This window comes from Mytilus californianus, unplaced genomic scaffold (assembly GCF_021869535.1).
Source record: "Mytilus californianus isolate M0D057914Y unplaced genomic scaffold, xbMytCali1.0.p SCAF_4, whole genome shotgun sequence".
Lineage (NCBI taxonomy): Eukaryota > Metazoa > Mollusca > Bivalvia > Mytilida > Mytilidae > Mytilus > Mytilus californianus.
Window position 1 is genome coordinate 76,281,229 of NW_026262690.1, and position 27,997 is coordinate 76,309,225.

Here is a 27,997-nt window from a genome sequence, read left to right on the forward strand (position 1 = left end):
TCAAAACTTCCGGTTCCAATTTTCACATGGGTTGCATTAAGTTGTACATGTAAGCCTGTTGGAATTTATTTATCAGTGAAATGGCAACTTGGTCAATGAACCAGTATTTTCAAACAGTGAGTTTTTTTCAAATATGAAATTAAAACAAATCATTATGCTCCGTTGAATATAGTTGTTCAATTTGACGTCTATTTTGGACATGTAAAAATAAAAAAAAATAAATAAATAGAAATTTACAAGAAAGAAAGATTAGTCCAAGACATACATGATACAACAGCATGGCTAAAAACAATGTAGACAAAAAGACATTTACTGACAACAGTTTTCAAAAATATGGAGTAACAACTGTAATTGACCTAGCTGCGGAACCTTAGCTCTTACATGTACCCTTACATGTAGGTCCTTGTGATATTTTTTGACAATTTGGGGACAATAGATCATCTGCATATTGTCAAGATGTATCACAAGGACCTAAGAGCCACGGTTCCACAGCTATACTTGACCATTACTGTCATGAATTGCTAGCTGTTGAAATGTTCTATGTATCAAATTTTTATTACGATTTTTACCTAGATATTCTAAATTTTTTTGGTAGATACACTTTTATCTTAATATGAGACGCATTACCTGTGAAAGGGGACGAAGTCTATATAAATTATTTTTTTTTAATTCAAGTTCTAAATCTGTTAAAAAAGAAACGGAAATACCGTAACGTTTCCGATTTTGGTTCTGTTTTTAGGGATTTTAGTTGTGACGTTGTTTTAGTTATGACGTCATATTCAATGTAAACAAAGAAAAGCTATCATCAGGTAACGTTTTTTCATATCAAAGGATAATTAGAAATAAAATTGTTATTGTGTTCCTTCCTATATTTTACTGGACTGATAAATATATATTTCACTCAAAGTCTCATGACAAACGAGACCGGAAGAAGGAAGTAGATTTCTGCGCAATAGCGGGAATTAAAAAAAGTTAATGATTTTGAGTTCATTAGTACAATGAAAATTTCGGGAAATTTTCCCGATTTTTTTTTTTTTTTCTTTTTTATTGATTTTTCTACTGTTATAGGGGACTTTGTCCCCTTATTATTTCAGATATGCTTAGACATGTTAAACCAACTCTTTCACATTTAAATGCCAAATTAATTTTGTGTATGTAATGCATGCTGCTATTATCATGATTATCGTTATTATGTTGTCTATATGTTTTAATATTCAGTCAAAAGCTCTTTGAGCTTGTGTTGTATAGTTTTATGAAAACTGAATAAAAAAAAATTTATTTTCTTATTTAAATAATTAGTGCACAGTAATTATTGTCAGGGCAGTTTGCTTCTATACTGTTCCACCAGGGTTTGTTTGTCTACGTAGTCCCTGGCTTCTTTAATTTTGTTCTTGTTTTTAATGAAAACATCAGGTATATTTATGGTATTTAACGGTTTTGTCCAATCTGCAACACTTATGTTGAAGAAGTGAGACATACCTATATAAAGATAGGAGGAAGATGTGGTATGATTGCCAATGAGACCACCCTCCACCAGAGACAAAATGATGTAGACGTCAGCAACTATAGATAAACATACAGCCTTCAAAAATGAGCATACAGCATAGCCAGCTTTAAAAGGCTAGGAAATGACAAATGTAAAACAATTTGAATGAGAAAACCAACGGCCTAATTTATGTAAATGTACAAAAGAATAAAGGAAAAACAAATACATGGTTTCATGTCATTCTGGCCCAAGTTAATTCGGACACTTTATGAAAAAAACTTTGACAAGGGATAAGAGTGATATATATGTTAATATGTCATGTAGTACATTTGTAAATAAAGGTTAATGAATTTTAGTGATAATAACAATGATGGACATAAAAATTGTGCCTTTGACACATATTGAAATATATTATTTTCATAAGACATGTTAGATGCAATATTTATTCGAATATTTTTTAAATATTAATATTCAGATTTCTAAAGTAAAAATTTGGTATGACACCAACATATACAATTCGAAATAAATTATTTTTAATATAAAATATTTAAATCAGAATAACTTTATCACCTTTAATGTCAGAGTAGGGATGATTATACAGAATAGCATTTATGTTGATTACAATTTAATATAAATTAAAGAAGTTACCAAGAATATTGAGAATCCATTATTGTGATAAAAACTTATACATGTATTACAGAAGTTAGTACAATATTTAATTTGTCAACAATAATCAGCAGTTGTTCATATGACTTTGATCTTAATAAGATTTAAAAAAAACTTGGTGTAATATTATTACTGATAACAATCATAAGCTGATCATGACCCACAAACTTTTTTTTAGTAATAAAAATACTTAAATTGAAAAATATTGTTTGATTCAGGAACCCCTTCCATATAAAGTTAATTACCTGTTGTCATTGATTATTAAATCTCCTTCCTTAAAATATTCAACAGCAAAATTTACTTCTTCGTGTGCAAATTGCCACTTACATCATGTACATGTACCCTGAATCAAATTCTTTACAAAACTTATATTTGATATAGTAATTATTCATTATTTTATTTTGGGGCCAGAACGAATTTGGCCTGATTGACTTGTTGCAGGATCAAGTTTGGCCGGATTGGTTTGGGGCCTGAATTACCCTTTACCTGGAACAGTGTTGTAACAGCATAACATAAAAACAAACTATAAACATCAGTTGTAAAGGGCTTAACTCAGATCGATGCAAAGCACAAAAACACAATAAATTTTATATAGTTTGTTCTTATGTTGTGCTGTTACACCACTGTCCCAAGTTAATGGGAGGGTTGAGAACTCACAAACATGTTTAACCCCGCCACATTCTTTATGTGCCTGTCCCAAGTCAATAATCAGCAGTTGTTCATATGACTTTATAGACAACATAAAACCTGTAGTTCAATGGTTGTCGTTGGTTCATGTCTGTCATATTTGTTTTTCATTAATTGTTTTGTTATAAATTAGGCCATTAGTTTTCTCAATTGAATTGTTTCATATTTTTCATGTCAGGGCCTTTTATAGCCGACTATACGGTATGGGTTTTTCTCATTGTTGAAGTCTGTAGGGTAGCCTATAATTGCTTACATCCACTTTATTTGATCTTTGGTGGATATACATGTAGTTGTCTCGTTGACAATCATACCTACTCTCCTTATTTTTATATAGATCTGAGAGTACTTCCAGTTACTAGAATTAGTTCAAAGCCAATATTAACTAATACAAAAATCATGTATCTAAGACTAAAATATCAATCAGTACACATCCAAAATCCATTGGAATGTAAAGACGTAATTAACAGTCAGAGAAAAACACAACTTTGTGCAAAGTATAGGTATCAACAGAATGTTAGGCAGTGAATGTACATGTACATCTGTGTACATGTATAGCAATAATATTTATTTGGATTTTAATTTATTGATACCAAAATCAATATCTGTACTGATGAAAACTATATTCAAAGATGTTATTACAGTGCTAAATTCATAATCTTTAAATAAGTTTATTTAAAGGATTGACAAATTTACCCAGATCATATCTGAATTTCTGGGCTTGATAAACAACATCAACGTAAAAATTAGGATGTTTTATCCTGTTTGTAATAAGTAACAATGTGTATCAAGTCCATCTGTAGTATTCCTTCTACATGTATTTTTAGCACAGTAATATATTTTGTACCAAACCAGATGTTACCAGGCTGACAACATGAGCCTTTATCATAATTGTTAGTTCGTAACAATTGTTATTTAAAATTATATTATTAAACCATTATCATGATTATTTAATCTGAATAAAATATTAATATGGACAAACAGACTCTGGACAAATGATTATATTGGGAAATAGGGTACAACTTGATTGTGGGTGAACAAACCCTGATTCGACATTTATAATGTGTTTTAAATAGCCTTATGAAGTAGGTTAAAAATATTATCTCACAACTGCCTTCTACAGATCACACATTAAGATTTGTTGCTGGAATATGATTGATCTAGAATTGTGGCTTTACCCTTACATGTTTGAATTAAAGTTGTAACTGTTAAATCTTAAGTACATATGTATAAGAGATAATGACAAAGTATTTTTTTATTTTAGTTAGATGATGCCTTATATGTAAGAGATGGGTTGAATATGTACAAGAGATAATGACAAAGTATTTTTTATTTTAGTTAGATGATGCCTTACAAGAAAGAGATGGGTTGAAAGCAGCAGTAAGTTAACTTCATCAAACATATATTTATGTTAGATATAAATCTATTTTTATAACAAATCCCTGAACAATATTTACAGAATATATATATATATTAGCAACTAACATGTTGAAGAGAAAAAAGGTTAGTGTGAAAAAAAATTTGGTAAATAATTTTAGACAAGATGAGAAAAGTGTTTTTCTATTATGTTAAGCTAAAGCTTTTCATTACTCTTCTCTTTTCAATTACTCAGTGATTTTTGCATGTGTGCATGTGCAGAAAAATGACTTCTAGTTATTAAAATTAGTCATTTTTTATCTGTTAAATGTACCGATAGCTTTTGCGGTGAAGTTCCAAAAATTATCAGAAGTTTAAAAAAATCTGGCTAAATAATGAGGAATAAGCAACCATTGAACAAAATTTGTATGGGATAATGATCTATTTTGAATTAGGTTTATTCTATTTTGTTTGACAATTTTTTCCAGGAATTACTATCATTCCAACATCCACACATTCAAAATCCTCGACTACAGGTAGAGAATCCAGAATCTCAGGTCCAGAGAGTTTTCGATAGTCCGTTTGATGAAATGATTGCTGCTCATTTAAGGTTAGTCTGAACAATACAAAAACAAAGCAGAAAGAACAAACCAAAACAAAAACACACAAAGTCACATACACACAAATATACATATAATTAATTAATACACACAAGCATTTAAATTTTACCGTAAAATTTCATTCTTGATGTGTAGGATTAATATTTAGGGTTTATATGTTTTATACCTGGCAGTTTACCTAATTTTGGTGGTCGATTTAAAGAATACATATCGTTTTATGACATTGTATGTATTAAATCTTTGACAGTACTTATTACAATTTATGAATATATATATTTACTATATATTTATGTAACAAAACAAACCAAAAAGATAAGAGTTCCTAATGGAAGTTTATTTTATTTTTGCAGGTGTTGTTGGGCTGTATCAAACCATGATTTTATTGAAGCGTATGGCTGCCAATCTGTTGTTGCACAGTATCCTTGTTAAAAATAGATGATGTTTAATCAGAGCGGAACATGTTTGTTCAAAAAAATTGTTGTCAATTTTCATTCAGCATAAGAAAAGATTTTCAACATAAGCGTACATGTGTTGTATTGTTTAGAATTTTAAGAAATGTAAAATATTGCTGAAAATATACTGTGAACTGACAAAAACTCTTAATATACTGTATAATTTCTTAGAAGTACATGTTGTACATGTATTTAAAAAATGGAAAACAATCACAAAATTACAAGTATCGGCATTATTCTTGTTTTAGACCATGCAACATTGAATCTAGCGATGCTTCATCTTAGACTCCTGACTTCAAACTATCATATATATCCTGTGACCTTTGTACATAAAAGTCTGCTCTTTCCTGTAAAGTACTAAGATGTATTAAAGTCTGATAATCTCTGATTTGTGTCAGACAGGTTTTGTTTACTTTTTTTTAAGTACACATGTTCTTCACATTAAAAGAGACAGGAATATTTCCAAAAAATATTATACATGTGTATTGAAAAATGTTGGAGTACAAAGTTTCTAAAACTTGACAATCATATATTAAAATTTTTCATAGATTATATGCCAAATCATCAGATGAAAGAAGATAATACTATAAATAAAATTTAATGTATTTTTGAAAAATCATAATACAATTTTTTATGCCTAAGACTTAATATTTATTTATTCCTTAATATAAACTAGAGCATTTAACAAGATATTTCAGAGTCAGAAGGATGAAAACTGGTCTTTGCCAATCATGTTTAATATATTTATTGATCTGAGATTGTTTGCCAACAGCGTAAGTATGATAACAACAGTTTTAACAAACTGTAGATAAATCACTAAGTCTATTAATGGCTTAAAAATAATCCTGACCATGTATAGTATAAAGATTCCATTCTGTAGCAGTGACTTAACAATAGTTTTGTCCTTACAGAAGAAGTACCTGCTATCTTCATTGTTTAAGTAATGAGCTTATTATGCATGGTCAAGACTCCAATCAATATTAGTGACAAAACAAAAATACATTTGTAAAATGGAAAAAAAAAACATACCAATCTTTACCATCTGATTTGCATCTTGCTGTGAAATGTGCCACACAATACAATGTTCAAAAAGTTATTATACCCCACGCAACGGGTTGCGGAGGGTATAATGTTTTTGACCCGTCCGTCAGTCCGTCCGTCAGTCCGTCTGTCCGTCAGTCCGTCCATCTGTCAGTCCTGTTTCTTGTCATCGCAACTCCTCTCAAACCACCCAACAGAATTTCACGAAACCTTTTTAGATAATAAGGACATACTATGTAGTTGTGTATATCGACAGGAAATTGCGATTCAATTTTTTTTCTAGGAGTTACGCCCCTTTGAACTTATTTACTTTAATGTACTACAGCAACAGTTTGTCATCGCAACTCCTCTGAAACCACAGAACAGAATTTCTTGAAACCTTTTTAGATAATAAGGACATACTATGTAGTTGTGCATATCGACAGGAAATTACAATTCAATTTTTTTTCTAGGAGTTACGCCCCTTTGAACTTATTTGCTTCAATGTACAACTGCAACAGTTTGTCATCGCAACTCCTCTGAAACCACACTACAGAATTTCATGAAACCTTTTTAGATAATAAGGACATACTATGTAGTTGTGCATATCGACAGGAAATTACAATTCAATTTTTTTTCTAGGAGTTACGCCCCTTTGAACTTATTTGCTTCAATGTACAACTGCAACAGTTTGTCATCGCAACTCCTCTGAAACCACACTACAGAATTTTTATGAAACCTTTTTAGATAATAAGGACATACTATGTAGTTGTGCATATCAACAGGAAATTACGATTCAATTTTTTTTCTAGGAGTTACGCCCCTTTGAACTTATTTGCTTCAATGTACTACTGCAACAGTTTGTCATCGCAACTCCTCTGAAACCACACAACAGAATTTCATGAAACCTTTTTAGATAATAAGGACATACTATGTAGAAATGCATATCGACAGGAAATTACGATTCAATTTTTTTTCTAGGAGTTACGCCCCTTTGAACTTATTTGCATCAATGTACTTCTGCAACAGTTTGTCATCGCAACTCCTCTGAAACCACACAACAGAATTTCATGAAACTTTGTAGATAATAAGGACATACTATGTAGAAGTGCATATTGACAGGATATTATGATTCAATTTTGTTTTCTTATACAATTTTTTTTTTTCTTACACTTATTTCATTTCTCCAATGACAATGTGGGGACGTGGGGTATGTGAGCGCGCTCACTAAGGTTCTTTAATTTCAATTAAGACTGGTATTAGATTAATAGTCTTCTCTGCTTCATGTTATATTTAGCCAAAATTTTTCTAACTTTTCTAATCGCTCGATCTCTTATTTCAATAATTCAACATAAAAAAGTGACATCAAATCAAAATTTAGAACTTGTGTTGAAATATAAAAACTTTTATGAAGATGTTTAAAAAAAAACATCTAAGAATACTTGGATTCAATATATTTCAAGAGTGAAATAAGTCCAAAATTTTATTCTTGCCTTGACCAAGTGAAAAAGCGAAACATAGGTATGCTGTTTCTGGCGTTGGCTGCAGCGGCGGTAGCACACCGTCAACAATGTATTAGTTTGTGAAAAGGTCAGTTTATGGGGAACCACTAGAGGTAGATCAATGATATTTGGTATGAAGTTGTATTAGCATTGGCACATCTCATTTCTATGGAGATTGTTTGGCCATGTACTTTCAGTCATGGTTCATTGACTTTGAATATTTTGCATAACTTACATGTAAAGTATTGCTATTTTGATTTCAACATTTGCTTATTGCTATCAAAATATCAAAAAAGTGAAACATATCTCTCTGTTAACAGTTTATTACCTTTTAAATGATGTGTGAAACAGTAAGAAGTTTTTGAGATTGCTTTTATTTTATAATCCAAATTTTATATTTTAAAGAATTGCTTTACTCATTTATATGTTTTTTCTGTTTATTAAAATTTGCCTGTTTTCAGGGAGATATTCAGGCTGTTCACAAAGGAAAGGGGAAAATGGGAGACAGATTAGAGAAGGCTGCAGATCTTATCATGGGCTGTTTTAGAGTCTGTGCCAGTGATAAGTAAGCATAGAGATATTACAACTTTGATGGATGTTTTTGATAAGTCTTGAAAAAAATACAACAAAAGCAAATAAAAAAGGATACAAGAGTAGTTTTCTGATGTTTAAAACTCATTAATCCGTTTTGAAAACGGCATAATGAGAATTTATTGCAATATTTATTATTGTGATAGTTAAAAAAAATGGACAAAAGTGCTAGATTATTTATAGAGATTTCAGTGAAAGCTGCATAATAGCTAAAAACGGCTAAATGCGATATAATAAGTATCAGCAAAAATAAGTTGGTTTACAGTATATTGCCAGAATTTTTGTAGCTCTGAAAATAATGAGACTATAATAATTATTTACCTTGAATAATTTCAGACATCAAGTTCAAATCGGATTATCTGAATGTGATTTTAAAAATCTTATACACATATTGTATACTTACTGGAGATCTCATTCTAACTTCTCATGTCTAATAAATATGTTTATGTCTTTCAATATAGTCGAGCATCTGTTGAAGATTCTAAGAAATGGGGAATGTTGAATCTTGTTAACCAGCTGTTTAAAATATACTTTAAGGTAACTATACAATTGATGCAATAGATTCATTCCAAGCCAACTTTTAACACAATAAATATTTTGATTTGATTTGAAACAAAATACAAAACGTAGTGTTTAAATGTCAGTCATTAAATAGAAATATAATATATTTTGTCGTTTACTTATGCTTTTCTTAAAACCAAATCTTATATACATTGTACATGCTTTGTGTGAAATATGACATTAAGACAACATAAAAATAATTTTCAGTTAATTCTAAATTTCAGACTGAAAATTTTTTATGAAGGTACATGTATTGAAATTTCTCCAAAGCATCAGCGACATAAAATAACGCATCTAAAAGAAAATCCCATTTTTTCTTTTGGAAGAAAATTGAAACTATTTCTGAAAGCACTATTCATCATGTGTATATACACATCTCTGTCAGCTGCAATATATGTAAATTTAATGAAATAAGATTATGTAACAAAATGCATTAAATCTATAGTTTTGTATACATATATTAATTTTATTGCAGATAAACAAATTACACTTGTGTAAGCCACTGGTTAGAGCTATAGACAGTTTACCGATGAAAAACAGATTTTCTCTGTCTCAACAAGTTACATTTAAGTAAGTAAGATTTAAGATTTATGTAAGCTATAAAGATGATAAGCAGATACACAGATAAGGTTTAGGCTGGAAATAAGCATTGATAGATAGTTAAAATAAGGTATGTTTAAATATTTTAAGGTATATTTTTACAAAGGCATTATACATTTTGGCCCCGAGATGATATTGTAAAAATTGTATGGGAGGGTTGAAGGCACTTTAAATGGAGAAAAAAAGGTCATTTATGCAAAATTTGACCCCTTTTTATGCCCCCGCTGTAGCGGAGAGGGCATTAAGTTTTACCCTTGTCCATCTGTACGTCCGCTATATGTCCATATGTCAGTACGTCCCGAAATTGGTTTCCATTCTCTAACTTTAGTTTGCCTCAACCAAATATTAGGAAACTTATACACAATGCTTATTTAATACCACAAAACACAGATCAAGTTTGAATTTGGGTGGCGTCACGTTTACCTTTCTAGAGTTATGCCCCTTTACAAATGGAAAAATTGCTGAATTTTTCGTTTTCGTTCTCTAACTTAAGTTTGCCTCAACCAAATGTTATGAATCTTATACACAATGCTTATTACCACAAAACACAGATCATGTTTGAATTTTGGTGGCGTCACTTTTACCGTTCTAGAGTAATGCCCCTTTACAAATGGTAAAATTGCTGAATTTTTTGTTTCCGTTCGCTAACTTAAGTTTACCTCAACCAAATGTTATTAAACTTATACACAATGCTTATTACCACAAAACTCAGATCAATTACAAATTTGGGTAGCTTCACTTTTACCGTTCTTGAGTTATTTCCCTTTATAACTTTATAAGCAAGCGAGGGCATTTATTTACACAATATATAGATGTGTGTAATGAAACTGCCATATTTTTGTTAAATCAATATTTTTGGAAATTGGGTTTTAAGTTATGTTTTTTCATGATCATGCCCCCAGCCTTAGGCAACGGGGGCATTAAGTGTTACCCTTGTCTCGTTCAAATTTTATGAAACTCAAACACAATGGTCAGAACCAAAACTTGCAGACAGAGTTTGAATTAGGGTAATGAGTCACTTATTGTTCTAGAGTTATGCCTTTTATAACTCAGAAAGTTGCAAATGTTTTCATTTCCACACTCTAACTTAAGTTTTCATCATCCAAATTTTATGAAACTGATACACAATGCTATGAACCAAACCTTGCAGACAGAGATCTAATTTGGGCAGTGAGTCACTTACCGTTCTAGAGTTATGCCCGTTTATAATTTTGAAAATTGCAAATTTTTTGGTTTCGGCACTCTTGCTTAAGTTTTCCTCTTTCAAATTTTATGAAACTCATACACAATGCTAAGAACTACACTACGCAGACAGAGTTTGAATTTGGGTTGTAAGTCATTTACCTTTCTAGAGTTATGCCTGTTTTTAACTTGGAAAATTGCAAAGCTTGAGTGGGGGCATTGTGTCCTCAGACACATTCTTCTTTTATTTATGTTTATTGTAAAAATAGTCCATAAGATAAAAAAAATCCAAAATTTTGTTACAGTTACCATCAAATTCATTATAAGCCTTTTTTTACACTTTATACTACATTGTTATTGATGAAACTGTTCATTTCAGATATTATGTTGGAAGAAAGGCAATGTTTGACAGTGACTACAAAGCAGGTATTCATTATAGGATAAAACACAATCATGGTTACAAATTCTTTAAACAAATACATTTGTGAGTTAATTGGTCCAGTTTTAAACTCAAGGAAAAATGTGATTAATCCTTTATATCCTTTAGCAATTTGATCATTTGCTGATCCCTTTGTACACACACATAGTGTGGTAAATTCCATGAGTATTGTTTAGATTGGAATTAAGGAAGCAGGTAAATAGAGTCTATCAAGAAATAACCTGCAAACTAAAATCACTACATGACAGGCATGTTACCACTGATAGTTAAGGATTCCTAATTATGCAAATCAAAAGAATTTCACGCTTTTGTATGCTGCATTGACCTCATATTTAATAAAGAATCACAAATTAGAGCATAAATTTATGTAAAGCTCAAAATATTTTTAAGGGACTTCAATCCCTTTACATATCGAAATAAATGTTATTGAAACAGTAGTTTTTTATTGGTTAGAAATTAAAGTATCACTTAACAGTAAGATCAAAACAATGCAATATCTATAATAGATTTCTTTGGTAATTTCTTTGTTATGTTTTTGTATGATAATGAATTTCCAACAATGTTGTTATATTCATGATAATGAATTCATCTTAGTCGGTAAATGCCATTTGTGTCAGACTGTAACAGTTTTATAAGGACAATATAGAAAAAGTAGCAGAATTGAAAAGTCTTTGTAAAATCATCTTCAAGCATAAATATATATCAAAGATCTGCACAGTAAAACATACATGACTGTTGCTATTTAGTAACTTTCTAATCCGAATATTTAAATTCAAACTAAATGTTTTTACTTACAGCTGAAGAATATCTAACTTTTGCCTTTGAAAGATGTCATAAAAGCAGCATAAAGAATAAAAGAATGAGTTTAATTTACTTATTACCTGTAAAGATGTTGTTGGTAAGAATAAAGAAATAGGACTTTTTATAATTTTCAATAATAATGAATTTATTATCAAAATGCATGTAGTAAATTTTGTATATTGTAAGTTAAGGGAAACCTCTTTGAAACAGCTTATATAGATATTTCATTAGTTTTTATGTAGCTTTTAAAACTTATTACTGTTAAAACCTAGTCAAATCAATGTAGTCCTATCATGTTGTACTCATTGTAATGAATTCATTTAAGAGAAAGTATGACCAAGGCTTCCAAAACAGTCATAAATAGTTTTTGTGACAATCATTGTTTATATGATGCCTGACTGATTAAAATGATTGCCTTATGTTACTAAGTCTTAAGGGATTGAAATCGGGATAAGACAAAAAATGTCCGGCTGGCTCAAATATTTTTTGGAAGCCCTGGGTACGACAGGTCTTTTTTTATGCCCCAGCCATAGGCAACGGGGGCATTAAGTGTGCTTCCGCACTCTAACTTAAGTTTGCTCATGCAAATTTTAGGAAACTCATACACATTGGTATGAACCAAAACTAGCAGACAGAGTTCGAATTTGGGCAGTATGTCACTTACCATTCTAGAGTTATGCCCCTTTTTAACTTTTTAGAATTGCAAAGCTTGAGCAGGGGCATTCGTGTCCTAGGACATTCTTCTTTTGTTTGTCAAATATGTCAATTTGATTTCACAGTAACATCACAATTGACAATCCTGTTTTTGGCCAACAGCAAGAAGATGAAATTTTACTGCTATAAAATTGATCATTAATATTACAGTCTCGAAGATAAAATAAAGCATGGAAATGACATCAAGTTTAAATTGTTTTGAAACTTTTGTTACAAAATCATATGTGTGCTACAACATTTTACAATCTTGATGCATCTTTGGACTCACCAGTTTTGGAAATGAAGAGTCCAGACAGATTTTCATGAGTCCAGGACTCATGGTCTCGCTTAGTGAGAACCCTGATAGGATTTTAAGACTTCAGTATTTTTTTTAATATTAGGAGCAAGATAATGACTATGTCATACCTCTCCCTTTCATAATGTAAATGTAATGTGTCTATAATTTTTCAAGAATTCAATGTGTATTTCAGGGAAAAATGCCAAAACCTCAAGTATTAAAGAAATATGATTTACTTCAGTTTGCTGATGTTGCTAGAAGTGTCAGGTAAGGACTTTCTCAGAAATGACTGCTTTTGAAGGTCAACAAGTGCTTAGAAAATAATAATGAAGAGGTTTGGAATAGTGGTGCATTTAAAACAAATAAGAATGATGTCTTGAAATATGAATTTTTATGTAAGAGGATAAGATAGTTAATTAAATGCATGGAAGGAAGCTGTATTTGTATATTGATATTTTGAGACTAGAAGAGTATTTTAATCTTAAGAAAAAAACAAAATCTGAAAAAAATCTGAAGGAGTAAGGACAACACAATATGAGAAAAAGAAGATGTGGTATGATTGCCAATGAGATAAATCTCCACCAGAGACCAAATGACATAGAAGTTAACAACTATAGGTCAACGTATGGCCTTCAACAATGAGCAAAATTCATAACATATAGTCAGCTAAAAGTCTAGAGACAAAGATGATTTGATTTTTGTTGTTGATAAGTTGCTGTATCATTTGGGTAATACCTATATTTTCTTTTTATACGACCGCAAAAAATTTTTTGTGGTCGTATATTGGTATGACGTTGGCGTCGTCGTCGTCGTCGTCGTCGTCCGGCGTCGTCCGAAGACACATTGGTTTTCGCACTCTAACTTTAGTTTAAGTGAATGGATCTCTATGAAATTTTACCACAAGGTTCAATACCACAAAAGGAAGGTTGGGATTGATTTTGGGGGTTATGGTACCAACAGTAAAGGAATTAGGGGCCAAAAATTAGCATTTTTGTAACTTCCAGACATAACTTGTGTGTAAGTGTATGGATCTCTCTGACATTGTACCACAAGGTTCCATATCACAAAAGGAATGCTAGTATTGATTTTGGGGGTAATTGTCTCAAAATTTTAGGAATTAGGGGCCAAAAAAGGGGCAAAAAACAAGCATTTTTCTAGTTTCATGACAATAACTTGTGTGTAAGTGTATGGATCTTTCTGAAATTGTTATACAAGGTTCCATATCACAAAGGGAAAGCTGGGTATGAGTTTGGGGGTAATTGTCCAAAACGTTTAGGAATTTGGGGCCAAAAAGGGGCCAAAAAACACATTTTTCTAGTTTCTAGACAATAACTTGTGTTCAAGTGTATGGATCTCTCTGAAAGTGTACTGCAAGGTACCATACCACAAAGGGAAGGCTGGGATTGATGATGGGGGTAATTGCCTCAATATTTTAGGAATTAGGGGCCAAAAAGGGGCAAAAAACAAGCATTTTTCTAGTTTCAGGACAATAACTTGTGTGTAAGTGTATGGATCTTTCTGAAATTGTACTTCAAGGTTCCATATCACAAAGGGAAAGCTGGGTTTGAGTTTGGGGGTAATTGTCCAAAACGTTTAGGAATTTGGGGCCAAAAAGGGGCCAAAAAACACATTTTTCTAGTTTCCAGACAATAACTTGTGTTCAAGTGTATGGATCTCTCTGAAAGGTACCATACCACAAAGGGAAGGCTGGGATTGAGTCTGGGGGTGATGAATCATAAGGGGGGTCAAAAAATTTGGGGGGGGGGGGGGGGTTTCCTTTTTTTTCTTTTTTTCCTTTTTTTTTTCTTTTAAAATTTTACCATTTTAAGTTGGTTATTTCTGATTTATATTTAAAAGCAAATAATAATGATATGGTAGGAGATACACACCAAACAGGATGTGTAAATTATTATATAATAAGTATTGTGCAATAGCAAGAAATTTTCAATTGCACAGTATTGCACAATAGCAAGAAATCTTCAATTGCACATTATTGCGCAATAGCAAGAAATCTTCAATTGCACAGTATTGCCCAATAGCAAGAAATATCCAATAGCACAATATTGCGCAATAGCAAGAAATTGTCAATAGTACAGTATTGCGCAATAGCAAGAAATATTTAATTGCACAGTATTGTGCAAAAGAAGATACTTCGTATAAATTGCTTATTTCTTGACCAATTTCAATGGGGTTTTATTCTTGAATTCTTGGGGTTTTTTAATATGCTGAATCATACCGTGTATTAAGTTTTTGGATTTTGGGCCCCATTTTTAAATTGGTCCACATTGAGGTCCAAAGGGTCCAAAATTAAACTTTGTTTGATTTCATCAAAAATTGAATTATTGGGGTTCTTTGATATGCCGAATCTAACTGTGTATTTAGATTCTTAATTTTTGGTTCCGTTTTCAAATTGGTCTACATTAAGGTCCAAAGGGTCCAAAATTAAACTTAGTTTGATTTTAACAAAAATTGAATTCTTAGGGTTCTTTAATATGCTGAATCTAAACATGTATTTAGATTTTTGATTATGGGCCCAGTTTTCAAGTTGGTCCAAATCGGGGTCCAAAATTAAACTATGTTTGATTTCAACAAAAATTGAATATATGGGGTTCTTTGATATGCTGAATCTAACCATGTATTTAGATTTTTGATTTTTGGGCCCCGTTATCAACTTTGTCCACATTGAGGTCAAAAGGGTCAAAAATTAAACTTTGTTTGATTTCATCAAAAATTGAATTCTTGGGGTTCTTTGATATGCTGAATCTAACCACGTATTTAGATTTTGGATATTGGAACATAATAGGTGAATGTCCAATTTAAAATTTTTAAGTTCTTAGACCACATTCATTCTGTGTCAAATATTTAATCACAATCCAAATGCAAAGCTGTATCAAGCTTGAATGTTGTGTCCATACTTGCCCCAACTGTTCAGGGTTCGACCTCTGCGGTCGTATCAAGCTGCGCCCTGCGGAGCATTTTATTTATTTATAAAGAACTCTTTGAGCAATTAATGAAATCTAACACACAGGTAAACAGTAGACAATGCTGTAAGTAAAGCTTGTCTTATATGAATCTCAATCTCAATTACTGTAAATTCAGAAATTATTTCGTGCATTTATTATTGCAATTTTGAAAGACAGGACAAAATTTGATATTAATTGCAGTCAAAACTGCCTTAACAGTCACGTCTTTTCAGCGGTCACCTGCCTCTAACGGTCACTTTTATATCCTCCCAATTGATTTAACTCATTTCAGTAGTCACTTAATTTTTGAACAAAATCGTTATTTCAACTTTTAACAACCGTCATTTTAATACTTATATCAACCAAAAATCTTCATGACGAAAAATATGTGTTGGCAATTATATCGAAGTTAAAATCACAATCCATACCTGTTTGCAACCATGATAGTGCAATAGAAGCTGAATTTCGTGAATTCTCCGTGTTCCAACCTTTTAGTTTCCATTTAAAACAGTATCACTAACTAATTTCTAAACAAATATTAACATATATTACGAATTTGTCTTCACATTGACAGCGCTATTATCCGCCAAATTTTTTTTTTCACTACTCGCAAGGACGATAACTACTGATTGAAAACACTAAAACAATTTGCCCCTATCCAGGTGGTTTACTCCTGGTTTGCCCACATTTACTATTAGTAAAGAAAACCAAAAAGACAAAAGGTTTAATGAGCATATAATTGTATAGTCTATTCCAACTTAGATATATAGTTAATCAGTGTTTTCTATATATATTCAGGTATCTTTCATTTTGTAGTTATACCAATTATCTATTAGTAAAGAAAACCAAAAAGACAAAAGGTTTAATGAGCATATAATTGTATAGTCTATTCCAACTTAGATATATAGTTAATCAGTGTTTTCTATATATATTCAGGTATCTTTCATTTTGTAGTTCCATTTTCATTTGTATAGATGATTAATGATTAAATCAAATATTTTCCCTCTCAATAATTTAATATCAATTCAATCGATTTATTTAACATACAACTAATGACAAAACAATGACATTCATTTATAAAAGTGTCTTAATAATTCATTAAAGGGGCACTAGCTACGAGATATATAAAAAATCTGAAATATGATTTTTTTTGTTCAATCATTAATGAAAGTGAAATAGCGAAATAATAAATCGCTTTTAGCAGCCAGTCTGGTTCAATTTTGTCAAAATAAGCTAAGAAACATTGATGATGAATTTTTCACTTGCAAGTGAATAATTCAACCCCATTAAATATGTATTCATATAAACTTCAATTTAACCCCTTAGCTAGAAATGGATAAAACATGATACGTGCGTGTTAAGTTATTTAAAGGAAAAGAATGTTAACATTGAAAGTGAAACAAAGGTAAATCATTTGATTGACTGATTCAATCCACAAAAAATCATTCGTATACAGGTAAAAACAATGATTAACATATATTTTTAATCTTTAAAATGAAATTAAACAGACATAGAAAAATCCAATTGCACGATTTCGATATCTATTTATATCTATATTTATGTTTATATCGCTTATATGGTCATCGGAGGTCGTCAGAGGTCAACTCAATAGTTAATTAGATGGTGTCTAGACTAAAATACACACGCAACGAAGCTACATATAATTGAGCCCATGTCCTGTAAATTGTTTATTTTAGGCTTTTTATAATTTGGATAAATGTTTTACATTGTTATAAATCAAATATGAGAATATGAGTCAAATCGGTGAACACGAATTTGACAGCTAGTGCCCCTTTAATTTCTAAATGATTTTCATGATATAAATACACCAATACAAGTTTTCTTTTATTGCAAACATAATTTATATGATATATGAATCAAATTTATACATGCATTGCATAAGGAAATAAATAAAGCACCATGGTAAAATAAGTAATATGGGGCATGTATAATGATGAAAAATACAACCTTTTATATATATTTCAAAAGTCACAAAACATTATATTCAAAAAGTCACAAATAACAATATTTCACAAAGTCATTCAGTTCAAATGAAGAAGATGGGATGCTGCACCAGAGTAGTCTATCACGTTGATGAGTCCTTGTTGGTGTCTTTCAGTAGTTGGAGTCTGGTGCCTATAACTCTGTATAGTTGTCTTTTGGTGGGAGGGTCTTCCTGCTGCATACTGGATAATGGTACATCCTCTTAGTGCCTGGGTCTTCTTCAGTATAAACTCAATGATCTTGTAGATGTTGGGGTGGGCATGTTGGAGTCTCTTCTTAATTTTGTTGTGCCATCCTTCCAGGTGATTGGTGGTGCGAGGTCCTTCAGTGTAGTAGTGGTTCCATAAAAAGTGGTATCCTTCAACCCAAAACTCTGTCACGTAATCAGTAAATGTTGTTGTAGGGGGTATGTTGTCAGCTTCACCAATGTCTTCTAAAGTTGTAGGCCATACATCCTCATTCCTCAACAAGGTGGGGTGGAACAAGAAGTAATACTGCACCATCGTAAAAGTCGAGTGATGTCTTCATTTTTTTTATAGTGTGACTTTAGTCCACATTTCTGTGCCTTTTGACAAATACACTGGGTAAAGTGGAAGAAGCAGCCTTTCAAGGTTACCCCTGGGAACACTGTCAGTGCTGCATTGTAAGTTGCTGTCTCGTAATCAATAAATACTGTTTCTGGTTGAAGTTGTTACTGATGTAGTTGAGCGATGTAACGTCTGTGGCTGATGAAGTGTGAGTAGATGACCTCGTCTTTTCCTGGCAGTAGAGCATACACTAGTGGGAACATAGAACCATCTCCCATTGAATGAACTGAGTATTTATTAAAATAAAAAAAAAAAAAGTGAAAAAATAAAAATTAATTTAAATGACACTTATTTTAATCTTAAGTTTTATTATTTTGCTTTTTACATTTTTGTTTAAGATGTACCAACAATTAAGATAAATTGTTGATAAATTGTTAAAATAATAAACATTTTTGTATATATTTTTTTTTTAATTTGTCAAATTCAACACATTTTCCTGCAAAATGTATAAAAGAATTTTGCACATTTTCCTTGATTTAACAGCAGAATTAAGTATCTTTTATAAAATTTTACAGGTAAAATAAAGGTAAAAAATATGACTATAATTCAGAAATAAAACAACAAAACACCTTATGTTTTTATAAACCTGCAATTAAATGTGGGCAAACCAGGATGACGCCATCCAGGTCACGGTTGATATCAGAATCGGACTTTTTTGGAACAGGTCACCTCTTTTGCGCTGTCACTTTTGAGACTTCTTAAGAGTGACTGCTTAATACAGGCTTGACTGTATTGGGATTTTAGGAAAATCTTCATCCAGACATATGTATCTGATATTATAATGTGAGTTTTTTTATTAATGCAATACTCACCCAGTCGCATTATTCACATTAATAAAAACCCTTCAATAATGTTATTACATTACAGTACTGGTAACCTGTTGAAGTTGAATGAAGCTCTTCAAAGAAATGAAACCTTTTTTATTAAGTGTGGTATATATCTTATCTTGGAGAAGCTGAAGATAATTACCTACAGAAATTTATTTAAAAAAGTGTAAGTATACATTGAAATCTCTATAAGAAAACAAAGTATCTGAAGAACTCTTTTGAAATGTCTATGGTGGATTAAGTGTGAACAACATTTTTAAGGGAAACAATTTTTGCAGCATTTTTGTGTGTATGTTTTTGAAACTCTGAAAAAGTGTCATATTTCTCCTTTTTTTCTTTGTATTGCATGGGTATAAACATCAAAGAGTTTTAATGAAAGATTGTTCACATGTTGTCCATATGGATATTTAAGAGCCAGTAATCATCAGTTAATACTCTTTCTCCATGACCAGCATGTGATTACACTTGTAATGACGGTAGAAGTAAAGATTTACTTATGTTTTTTTCTGTATAAAGTGGAATGTTTGCAGTTTTTGTTGTGGGAGGTTACAATTAAAAAGTTATCTCCCTTTTACTAAAAGACAAAATTTAATCTTTTTGTGGTTTCTGTAAAAAAAAAATCATTTGCCAAATCATTTAGTTTTACTGCTTATTTTGATTATATATTATTTCAATTAAACCCTTTACAAAAAAAGATGTGCTTTGCTCAAATTTGCAATATTGTTCCAATTTATAAACTAAATAATTATTAAATTATTTACATTAGAAAGTCATCTTCAGTCTGATTTCTCCATTAATAGTCAAAAGGTGTATAAAGTGTGGATTTTTGAAGCATGTAAGATGTTTACATGCAAGCATAAGAAAGAGAATAAGAATAACTGTAAATTCAGAAAATGGTGTGATTTTTATGCCCCAGCCGTAGTGGGGGGGTATTTAGTTTAACCCTTTCCGTCTGTACGTCCTAAAATTGGTTTCTGTTCTCTAACTTTAGTTTGTCTCAACCAAATGTTATGAAACTTATACACAATGCTTATTACCACAAAACACAGATCAAGTTTGAATTTGGGTAGCGTCACTTTTACCGTTCTAGATTGATGTTATTGTCCCTTTATAAAGTTATATGCAAGCGGGGGCATCATCTGTGTCCCCATGGACACATTCCCCATTTATTTGCATTATCAAATAGCATTATCTGTATACTGCATTTCTTGAAATCACAATATTTAATCTTTCATTCTTGTCCATTGTTCAAAAATGGCAATAATAAATCCTCACCAAATTTCAGAATTTCAAGAAGTATGATTATTATGAGTATCTAATACATGTATAAAAATAAGGAGATGAGGTATGATTGCCAATGAGACAACTATCCACCAGAGTTTAAATTCAGTAAATGTAAGCAATTATAAACAAGGGAACGGCAATCTGAATCTGGTCTTGTCTTTAGTGTTTTATAGGGGGTGAACATCTAAGTTTGTCTGATTCTGGTTTTATTGTCTTGGTGTAGTATAGGTGGTGAACATCTAAGTCTGTCTGATTCTGGTCTTATTGTCTTGATGCAGTATAGGTGGTGAACAATTAAGTATGTCTGAATCTGGTCTTTGAATCTTTGTAACTGTCATAGCCATAAAGTTAAGGTGTTTTTTTTTTCAGTGAACATTTATTTTGTCAGAATTATGATACAAACATTTGTGCCGGAAAACTGTAAAATAATATATAGAATTTCAAAGATAGGGGCTGCTTTAATGTGGAAATTGATAAAAGTCACATGACATTTTATAGGCATCTGCCTGGTCTTTCTCACAGGGAATTAAGCAAATAGAATTATTTTCAACGGATTCCAACTTGTTTCAACTTTCAACATTTTTTATTCATAAAGTATCCCATCTACATTACAACTTCCATGTTAGGTGGTATATAAGAGTGTATGTTTATTCTTACCATTAGCAGAGTTATTGATAATTAAATTAGATTTGTTACTGGTATGTTATGGTCATGGGGTGTCTCTTCCTTTATAAGGTAAACAGACATGCTGCTGGTATGAGTCAATTTTTTGAATATGTCAATAGGGTGGGTGCAATTTCACAGGGGCAATATAAAAAATGTGTACTGATCTTTTTATCTAATAAGTTATGAAAAATCCCATGTCATTAACATCTAAATAAGATCAGAGGCTGATTTAGGGGGCAGGAACCCCACCCCAATTTTTTAAAATCCTAGATCCGCCACTATTATATATAAATTATAAAATATATCATATATTGTATTTCTGATTGCAAAGAAATATATAAATGGGTTACAATTTTCCTATGAAATATATGTATGGGTAGGGATTTTGGAAATAAATCAGTATGTGAAGTGGAGGTGTTTTTCAAACCCCATCTGGAGGTCTGTATCCAAATTTGTAGGTTGAGATATTTGTAGACTTTTCAGTGAAAGGGTAATTTAAAGAGTTATCTCCCTTTTATGCAAAATGTAAAATTTATTCTTTTATGAATTCGGTGAAAAACTTCCATTTCCAATATCATTTATTTTTACTGAATATTTTGATTATGTATTGTCACTTTTAAACCCTTTCTGAAAAAAGTGCACTTTGATCATAATTTGTAACATTGTTCAAGTTTTCCAGCTTATAATTATTATTAAATTGTTTACATAAAAAACAATCTGTCTTCATTAATCTTCATTAAGGGTCAAAGTGTGCATATACTATGACAGTTTTTGTAGCATGTGAATTTTCACATGTAAGTTTTAAGATTGTATTATTTCTTTATTTGTTAAGATAGTATAGTTAATATGATTAGTTGTTTGTTGGTGTTTAACTCCTTTCAGCAATTTTGGCTATATCATGGTGACCAGTTGTTTATTGTTGTAACTTCATAAAAGACTTGGCCACATGATCATCACATATCTGATATCATGATAACTCCAAGCTAATCCAAACACAAGGGTCTTATTGGCTTGGTGCTTTATTGATTTTGAACACCCTATGTTTGACTATAATCTTAACTGACTTGGATTCAATGTAGAGATTGAAAAAAGTCACATCAGGTGACATTTTGGAGGCATCTACTTTATCTTTTTAACTGTAGGAATTAAGCAAATAGAATTATGACATGTGTTTAACAGAATCCAACTTGCACCATTTTTCCTTTTGCTATTTTGACCCCTTATTCTGTTGACATATGGTCAGATGACATTAACCATACATACTGGCTAGCAGTATTATTTATTTCTTAATTGACTAGGATTGTCAGTTTTCCTATCGAAGGTCGTGGTTTTCTCCGGGCGCTCTGGCTTCCTCCACCAATAAAAACTGGCCGCCACGAAATAGCCCAAAAGCGGTGCTTAAAAGTGGCATTAAAACACCAAAAATCAAAATCAAATATTATTTATTTAATAAGTTTACTCAAGGGCTTTTAATTTTGTACTGGAAATTTGTAAAAAAAAAAAATGAAAAAAATGCTTCTATTGAATGTATACCTTGAATAGCACACTTTTTCCATTCTATTTACAGATATTTAATATTAAAGACTCATCTATTACCAATAGAGTCCTTTACAGCAGCTTTGAGAATGATGCAGGTAAGCTATTTATCAGTATAAGACTTTCTTGAAACTCAAAATAGCAATTGAATACAAATTATTTCCCTTCTTTGGAAGTATAGTTAGTATACTGATATAAATATTGGTTCACTGCAGTTATAGCAATAATGAGAAGTAAAAACTATGTATTGCTTTAGTATACAAAAATTTCCAGCTTTATTATTGACTTTGACTACAGGTATGTTGGAAGGCAAAAAAGACCATTGATAATTTTTATATTTATATGAACCAAATATTTTTAGATCAACAGGGATTATAAACCACTAATCGTAAACTCTTCATTGAGCTTCATTGTCACAAAGCAGTTCTACTTCCTGGTTAGGGAAATAACCTGCTTCAAGTTATAATATTAGAGTAAAATTCTTGATTATGGAAATGGGTTTCACCCAACTCAACCTGATATGCATGTAATTTTGGCACATTTAGCACCATAACATCATTATCATTACTCAACCAAAAGAATTTAGGTGTTCATAGATTATATTATTAATTTTTTGCAGTGTATTAATTTGTTGTTATATTGCTATCACCTTGTCTGTTTGTCCCTCTGTCCATTGGTCCAACAAATTGTCACACATTACTTAGAAACCACCAAACAGAATAACTTCATAATGATATTTAGTCAGATGCTTGACTTTGATGAGTTGTAACATGTTTGCGCTTTTTAGATCTGTAAGACACCTACTTCCTGTTTGCTGATAATTTGAATTTGTCAATGTGTTGAATAAACTTTATTTTTTTGTCACACATTTATCCAATATTATTGAACAGATTGACTTCATTTTTGGTTAGCAGCTTTAGTGTTGAAATGTGTGTGTGGTTTTCAAATCTGTAAGACACCTACTTCCTGTTTGCTGATACTTTGAATTTGTCAATATAAAAACTTTAATTCTTTTGTCATATATTTATCCAATATTATCAACAGATTGACTTCATTTTTGGTCAGCAGCTTATCAGTGATTTTTTTGTAATGTGTGTGTGGTTTTCAGACCTGTAAGACACCTTCTTCCTGTTTGCTGATACTTTGTGTTATGAGTGGGGATATGCTTGGCATGACAACACATGCATTCTAATTGTTTAATGTCTTTCAAGACTTTGTTATTATCCCAAGATCATCTTACTGCAGTCACTGTTGTATTAAATGCACATTTAAAAAAAAACCAACACTAAACAACTATTTTTTAAACCCAAAACGGAAAGAAATCAATGCATTTTTTAAATTACAGAATTTTCTGTTAACATGTATACAGCAGTTATTCATGCCATTAACAATTAGATGAAATATATGTAAATCATTTAAAATGAAATGTTTCAATTGACTGGCAAACATTTTTTTTGCATTCTAGGTAGATGATATTGACAATGATGAAACAGCATGCATAATTGCAAACTTAATATATGAGGTCAGTATATATAGGCAGCTAAGGCTTAAATTAAAATATTGTTTGTTTGCAGTTTATCGACTGACCTTCGAAAATCCGCCCGACTGTGAACATTTTATTGCTTTTAATTTGAAGAAATTATTTTTAATACTTCTATTGACTTGATCCGGAATTTCGGGTCGTTTCCGGAATTGATTTCGAGTCTAGGTCAATTACATGTTTGAAGTTCAGTTTTTCTTCCCTTCCTGTCAAGCATTAATCGGACCCTTTAATGGTAAAGCACATGGAGATTGTTTACAGGTATTCACGAAGTCATGGAGGAGTACTTTATTCTGTCGTCTTCTGTCAATTTTAAGACAAATATTACACAGAAAAGTTTCATAGTAAACTGTTTATACTGATGCAGGCAGAAATGCACACGGAATGATGTCTTCGATGATATCATTGACGATGATGCAGCGGATATTCATAAAACCGACACGACAACCTATTCTGTCTCAAACAAATCGTATACAGAATCTTTTGAGACTGACTTTATGGAACCAATATCAGTGGTTCAACAATTCGACAGCAGCCTGAAGTATGCCATATTTTCTTTAAATCGTCGTGAAGACAACAAAGATGAAACCACTCCTCCGTGACTTCTTGGTCCTGACTTGGATACCTGTAAACACCCCTGTACGGTGGAAGGACCCTTTTGAAATGTTAAATCAATAAGAAGCCACACAAACTACACAAAGATGTAGAGAAAATGAATGGTTGGCATGAGAAATAAATATATTCTCTCTGTATCAAATCTATCTTCGATTGCAATGAGTATGCTCCTTTAGGATAAGGGGGGCTGTCCTACTCATTAGCATTGCAGTTATTCTCTCTCTTACAATATCAAATATACCCAAACTATGTGGCCTGTGTGAATTGAATTGAAATATGTCCTTAGCTAGGAGCTATGCTGCCAATTTAATTAAGCAGTCAAAATATTTCAGTACAGACCATTTACTTTTAATGGGGTGCTATGGATTTCACCCCAAAGCTAGTCTTAAGATTTTTGTTGGTTTTAATTCAAGCCTGGCATCAGCATATCTTTCCAAATATAACCTATATAATAGTCAGATGTCTAATATATTTTTTTTAAGTTGTCTTTTTTTTTCAATTAAGGAAGATTCAATGGTTGATTTTTTTTTTAACACACTTCTTAATTGTCTTTTGAATCTTAAATATCTACATTTTTCTGATGCAAATACTCTACTCTACTCATCTAGTAAAGATGCATATATGTCAGTGAATATGTTTCTTTACAACAATTCTAGTCATTCCTTGTTTATAAGTGTTCCAGTATTTCATAATACCATAAATTTATGTCATAAATTGTATAATGACACTATGTTAAGTTTCAGTTTTGGTTAAAAAAGTGTTTACCTGAAAATGCCTGTTCATTTCATGTTGGTTTTCAGTGTATGTTGCTTTAAAATGTTTTTTCTTCACAAGAAACTTGGTTTGTGTTAAACTGCTTGTTTAAACTTTATTCTGGCTGATAAAATAAAATATTTTTCCTACCTACCTACCCTGCAGTCTGAAGGTACAGTCGGAAAACTGCAAACAAACATATTTTTAAGGTTGGCCTAATGCATTCCTCCTTTTTTCCAACTTGAAACACATACATGTAAAAAAAATTAAAGCCCTGTGTTGTTTTACAAATGCAGTTTGGATCAGCCTTGTTCAATTTTTTGTCAGTTAGGGATCAGCCTTGTTCACTTTTTTGTCAGTTAGAGATCAGCCTTGTCAACATTTTTGTTGTTTAAAAAAATCAGATTTTTTGAAAGTTTTTAACCAGATTTTCGAAGGAAATATCGTTTATTGATTTGGGGATGTAGGGCGGACGGGCGGCTGCCAAACAGTGTCTCTTCAATAACATGAAAACGCTGTTTTGATTTTTTTTCAAATTTAGATATGTTGTTTCTTGTGACTAAATGAAGGTCAAGTTCAAGTTTTTAATTTTAGTTGAGAAAAAAATATATGCTATAGGGAATATAGGGAAAAGGGGATGAAAAATTGTAACCTAATGAAGGGCAGACACCACCATGGTAAAACAAAAGATGAAAAAGAAAATCAAAGAAACATTTGACCAAAAACTAAGGATTGATCACGTACTACAAATTGGAAGTTAAAAATTACATTTTGATATCAATGCAAGGGAAAAAGGGCTTTTTATCTTCAGTCTAGTTAGTTCATTTAGGTTGTAAAATTGTAATGTACAGAGGAAATATCAACATGTGTCAAGCAATTGGGCATATAGTCATTGTCAGCTGTCTATTTTTCTGTATGTCATTTAGAAGTTAAGTTTTAGGTGAAGGGTAGTTTGGTATGTAGATCAGTTATATTACAATGTTACTACAGGATGCATGAAGATATAAATTACTTAAGATATAGGTGAAACAGATTGTGTGACCTTAATTTCATAGTTCAGTGATCATAGCAAGTAGCAGGTTTAGTAGTTTGATAATATGAAATAAATGTGATATCAAAACTTACCTCACCACATAATGAATTAAGTACTGAACTTTATAAAAGAAATGTGCAAAGGATAGTCATATCCAGATTTCATGGTTTGGTGATAATGTTTAAATTGTGATTTGGGACTCTAGAATTTTTTTGAAATGTTGAATATTAGCTTTTCTCCCTTTAGATTTGTTGTGTACAATCTCATCTTCATTTTCACATATGCATTTGATACTGATTGTCTAAAAGTTGATCAGACTGACAAAAATAATTTAAGATAACAGGAATTTTGAGATATCAGCGGTAATAAATAATGCAAATCTATTGATTGGAACAGGCAGTGTATTTTGATATAACAGGAATTTGCAGATAAAAGACTTTGAGATAACGAAAGTAACCTATATTAAGTTTGATGAATATCAACAATACTGTGGATTCATTATTATTTGTGGGATATCATTTTGCATGGATTTCATGTTCAACGAAGTACAAATTTTTTATAGCCTTGTAAACATACTTTGGACATACCATGAAATCAAATATCCACAAAAATACAATTATTCCTTGTTCCACGAAAATATGTATCCATGATAAATGAAACCACAGTATCACTTATGAGATAGAATAAAGGAGAAATTTTCATCATACTGTGTTAACACATCTATGTCACTAGTTCCTGTGAATGAACAGGACTTATTACTCATCTAGTACATGTACTGGTCATCGACTTATTGTCCAGTCATGTGTATTAATTTTATTTTCCAGTTTCATTTGTACTTATTTTCTTTGATTATTTGTTTCAGAACAAGATCAAAGGCTACATATCTCACCAGCATCAAAAAGTAGTGGTCAGTAAACAGAATGCATTCCCCGTGCTTTCATCATGAATGACAATTTACAGCAAAGTAGAGATACTATAAGTACATGTGTCACATGTGTCGTGTCACAATTGTGATAAAAAAACTTAGACAGCTGAGATGTTACATTTCTAAAGTCAGTAAAAGTATTTCTTGATAGAAATACAGTTAATTGCACCTGTTTACAAATTGTACTGTGGAATTGAGCAAATGATAAAGACTGTAAGAAGATGGGTAAAAGTTGTAGAATTATGTAGAATTTGTTCTTTTATATATATACAATAAACAAATTGTAGTAAAAACACCTGTCTTAATTATTTCA

The 27,997-nt window shown here is 31.3% G+C and overlaps 1 protein-coding gene across 1 annotated transcript; it reads left to right on the forward strand.

Moving 5' to 3' along the window:
• Positions 1-27,992, forward strand: LOC127698744 (PCI domain-containing protein 2-like). The gene is made up of 15 exons (XM_052202399.1): positions 1-116; positions 4,175-4,216; positions 4,681-4,802; positions 5,163-5,228; positions 5,941-6,037; positions 8,248-8,351; positions 8,839-8,914; positions 9,414-9,508; positions 11,100-11,146; positions 11,957-12,057; positions 13,145-13,218; positions 19,373-19,498; positions 22,850-22,916; positions 24,284-24,340; positions 27,622-27,992. The coding sequence occupies exons 1-15, from the start codon at positions 81-83 to the stop codon at positions 27,703-27,705; spliced, it is 1,194 nt and encodes a 397-aa protein (XP_052058359.1). The 5' UTR covers positions 1-80; the 3' UTR covers positions 27,706-27,992.
• The last annotated feature ends 5 nt before the right edge of the window (positions 27,993-27,997 follow it).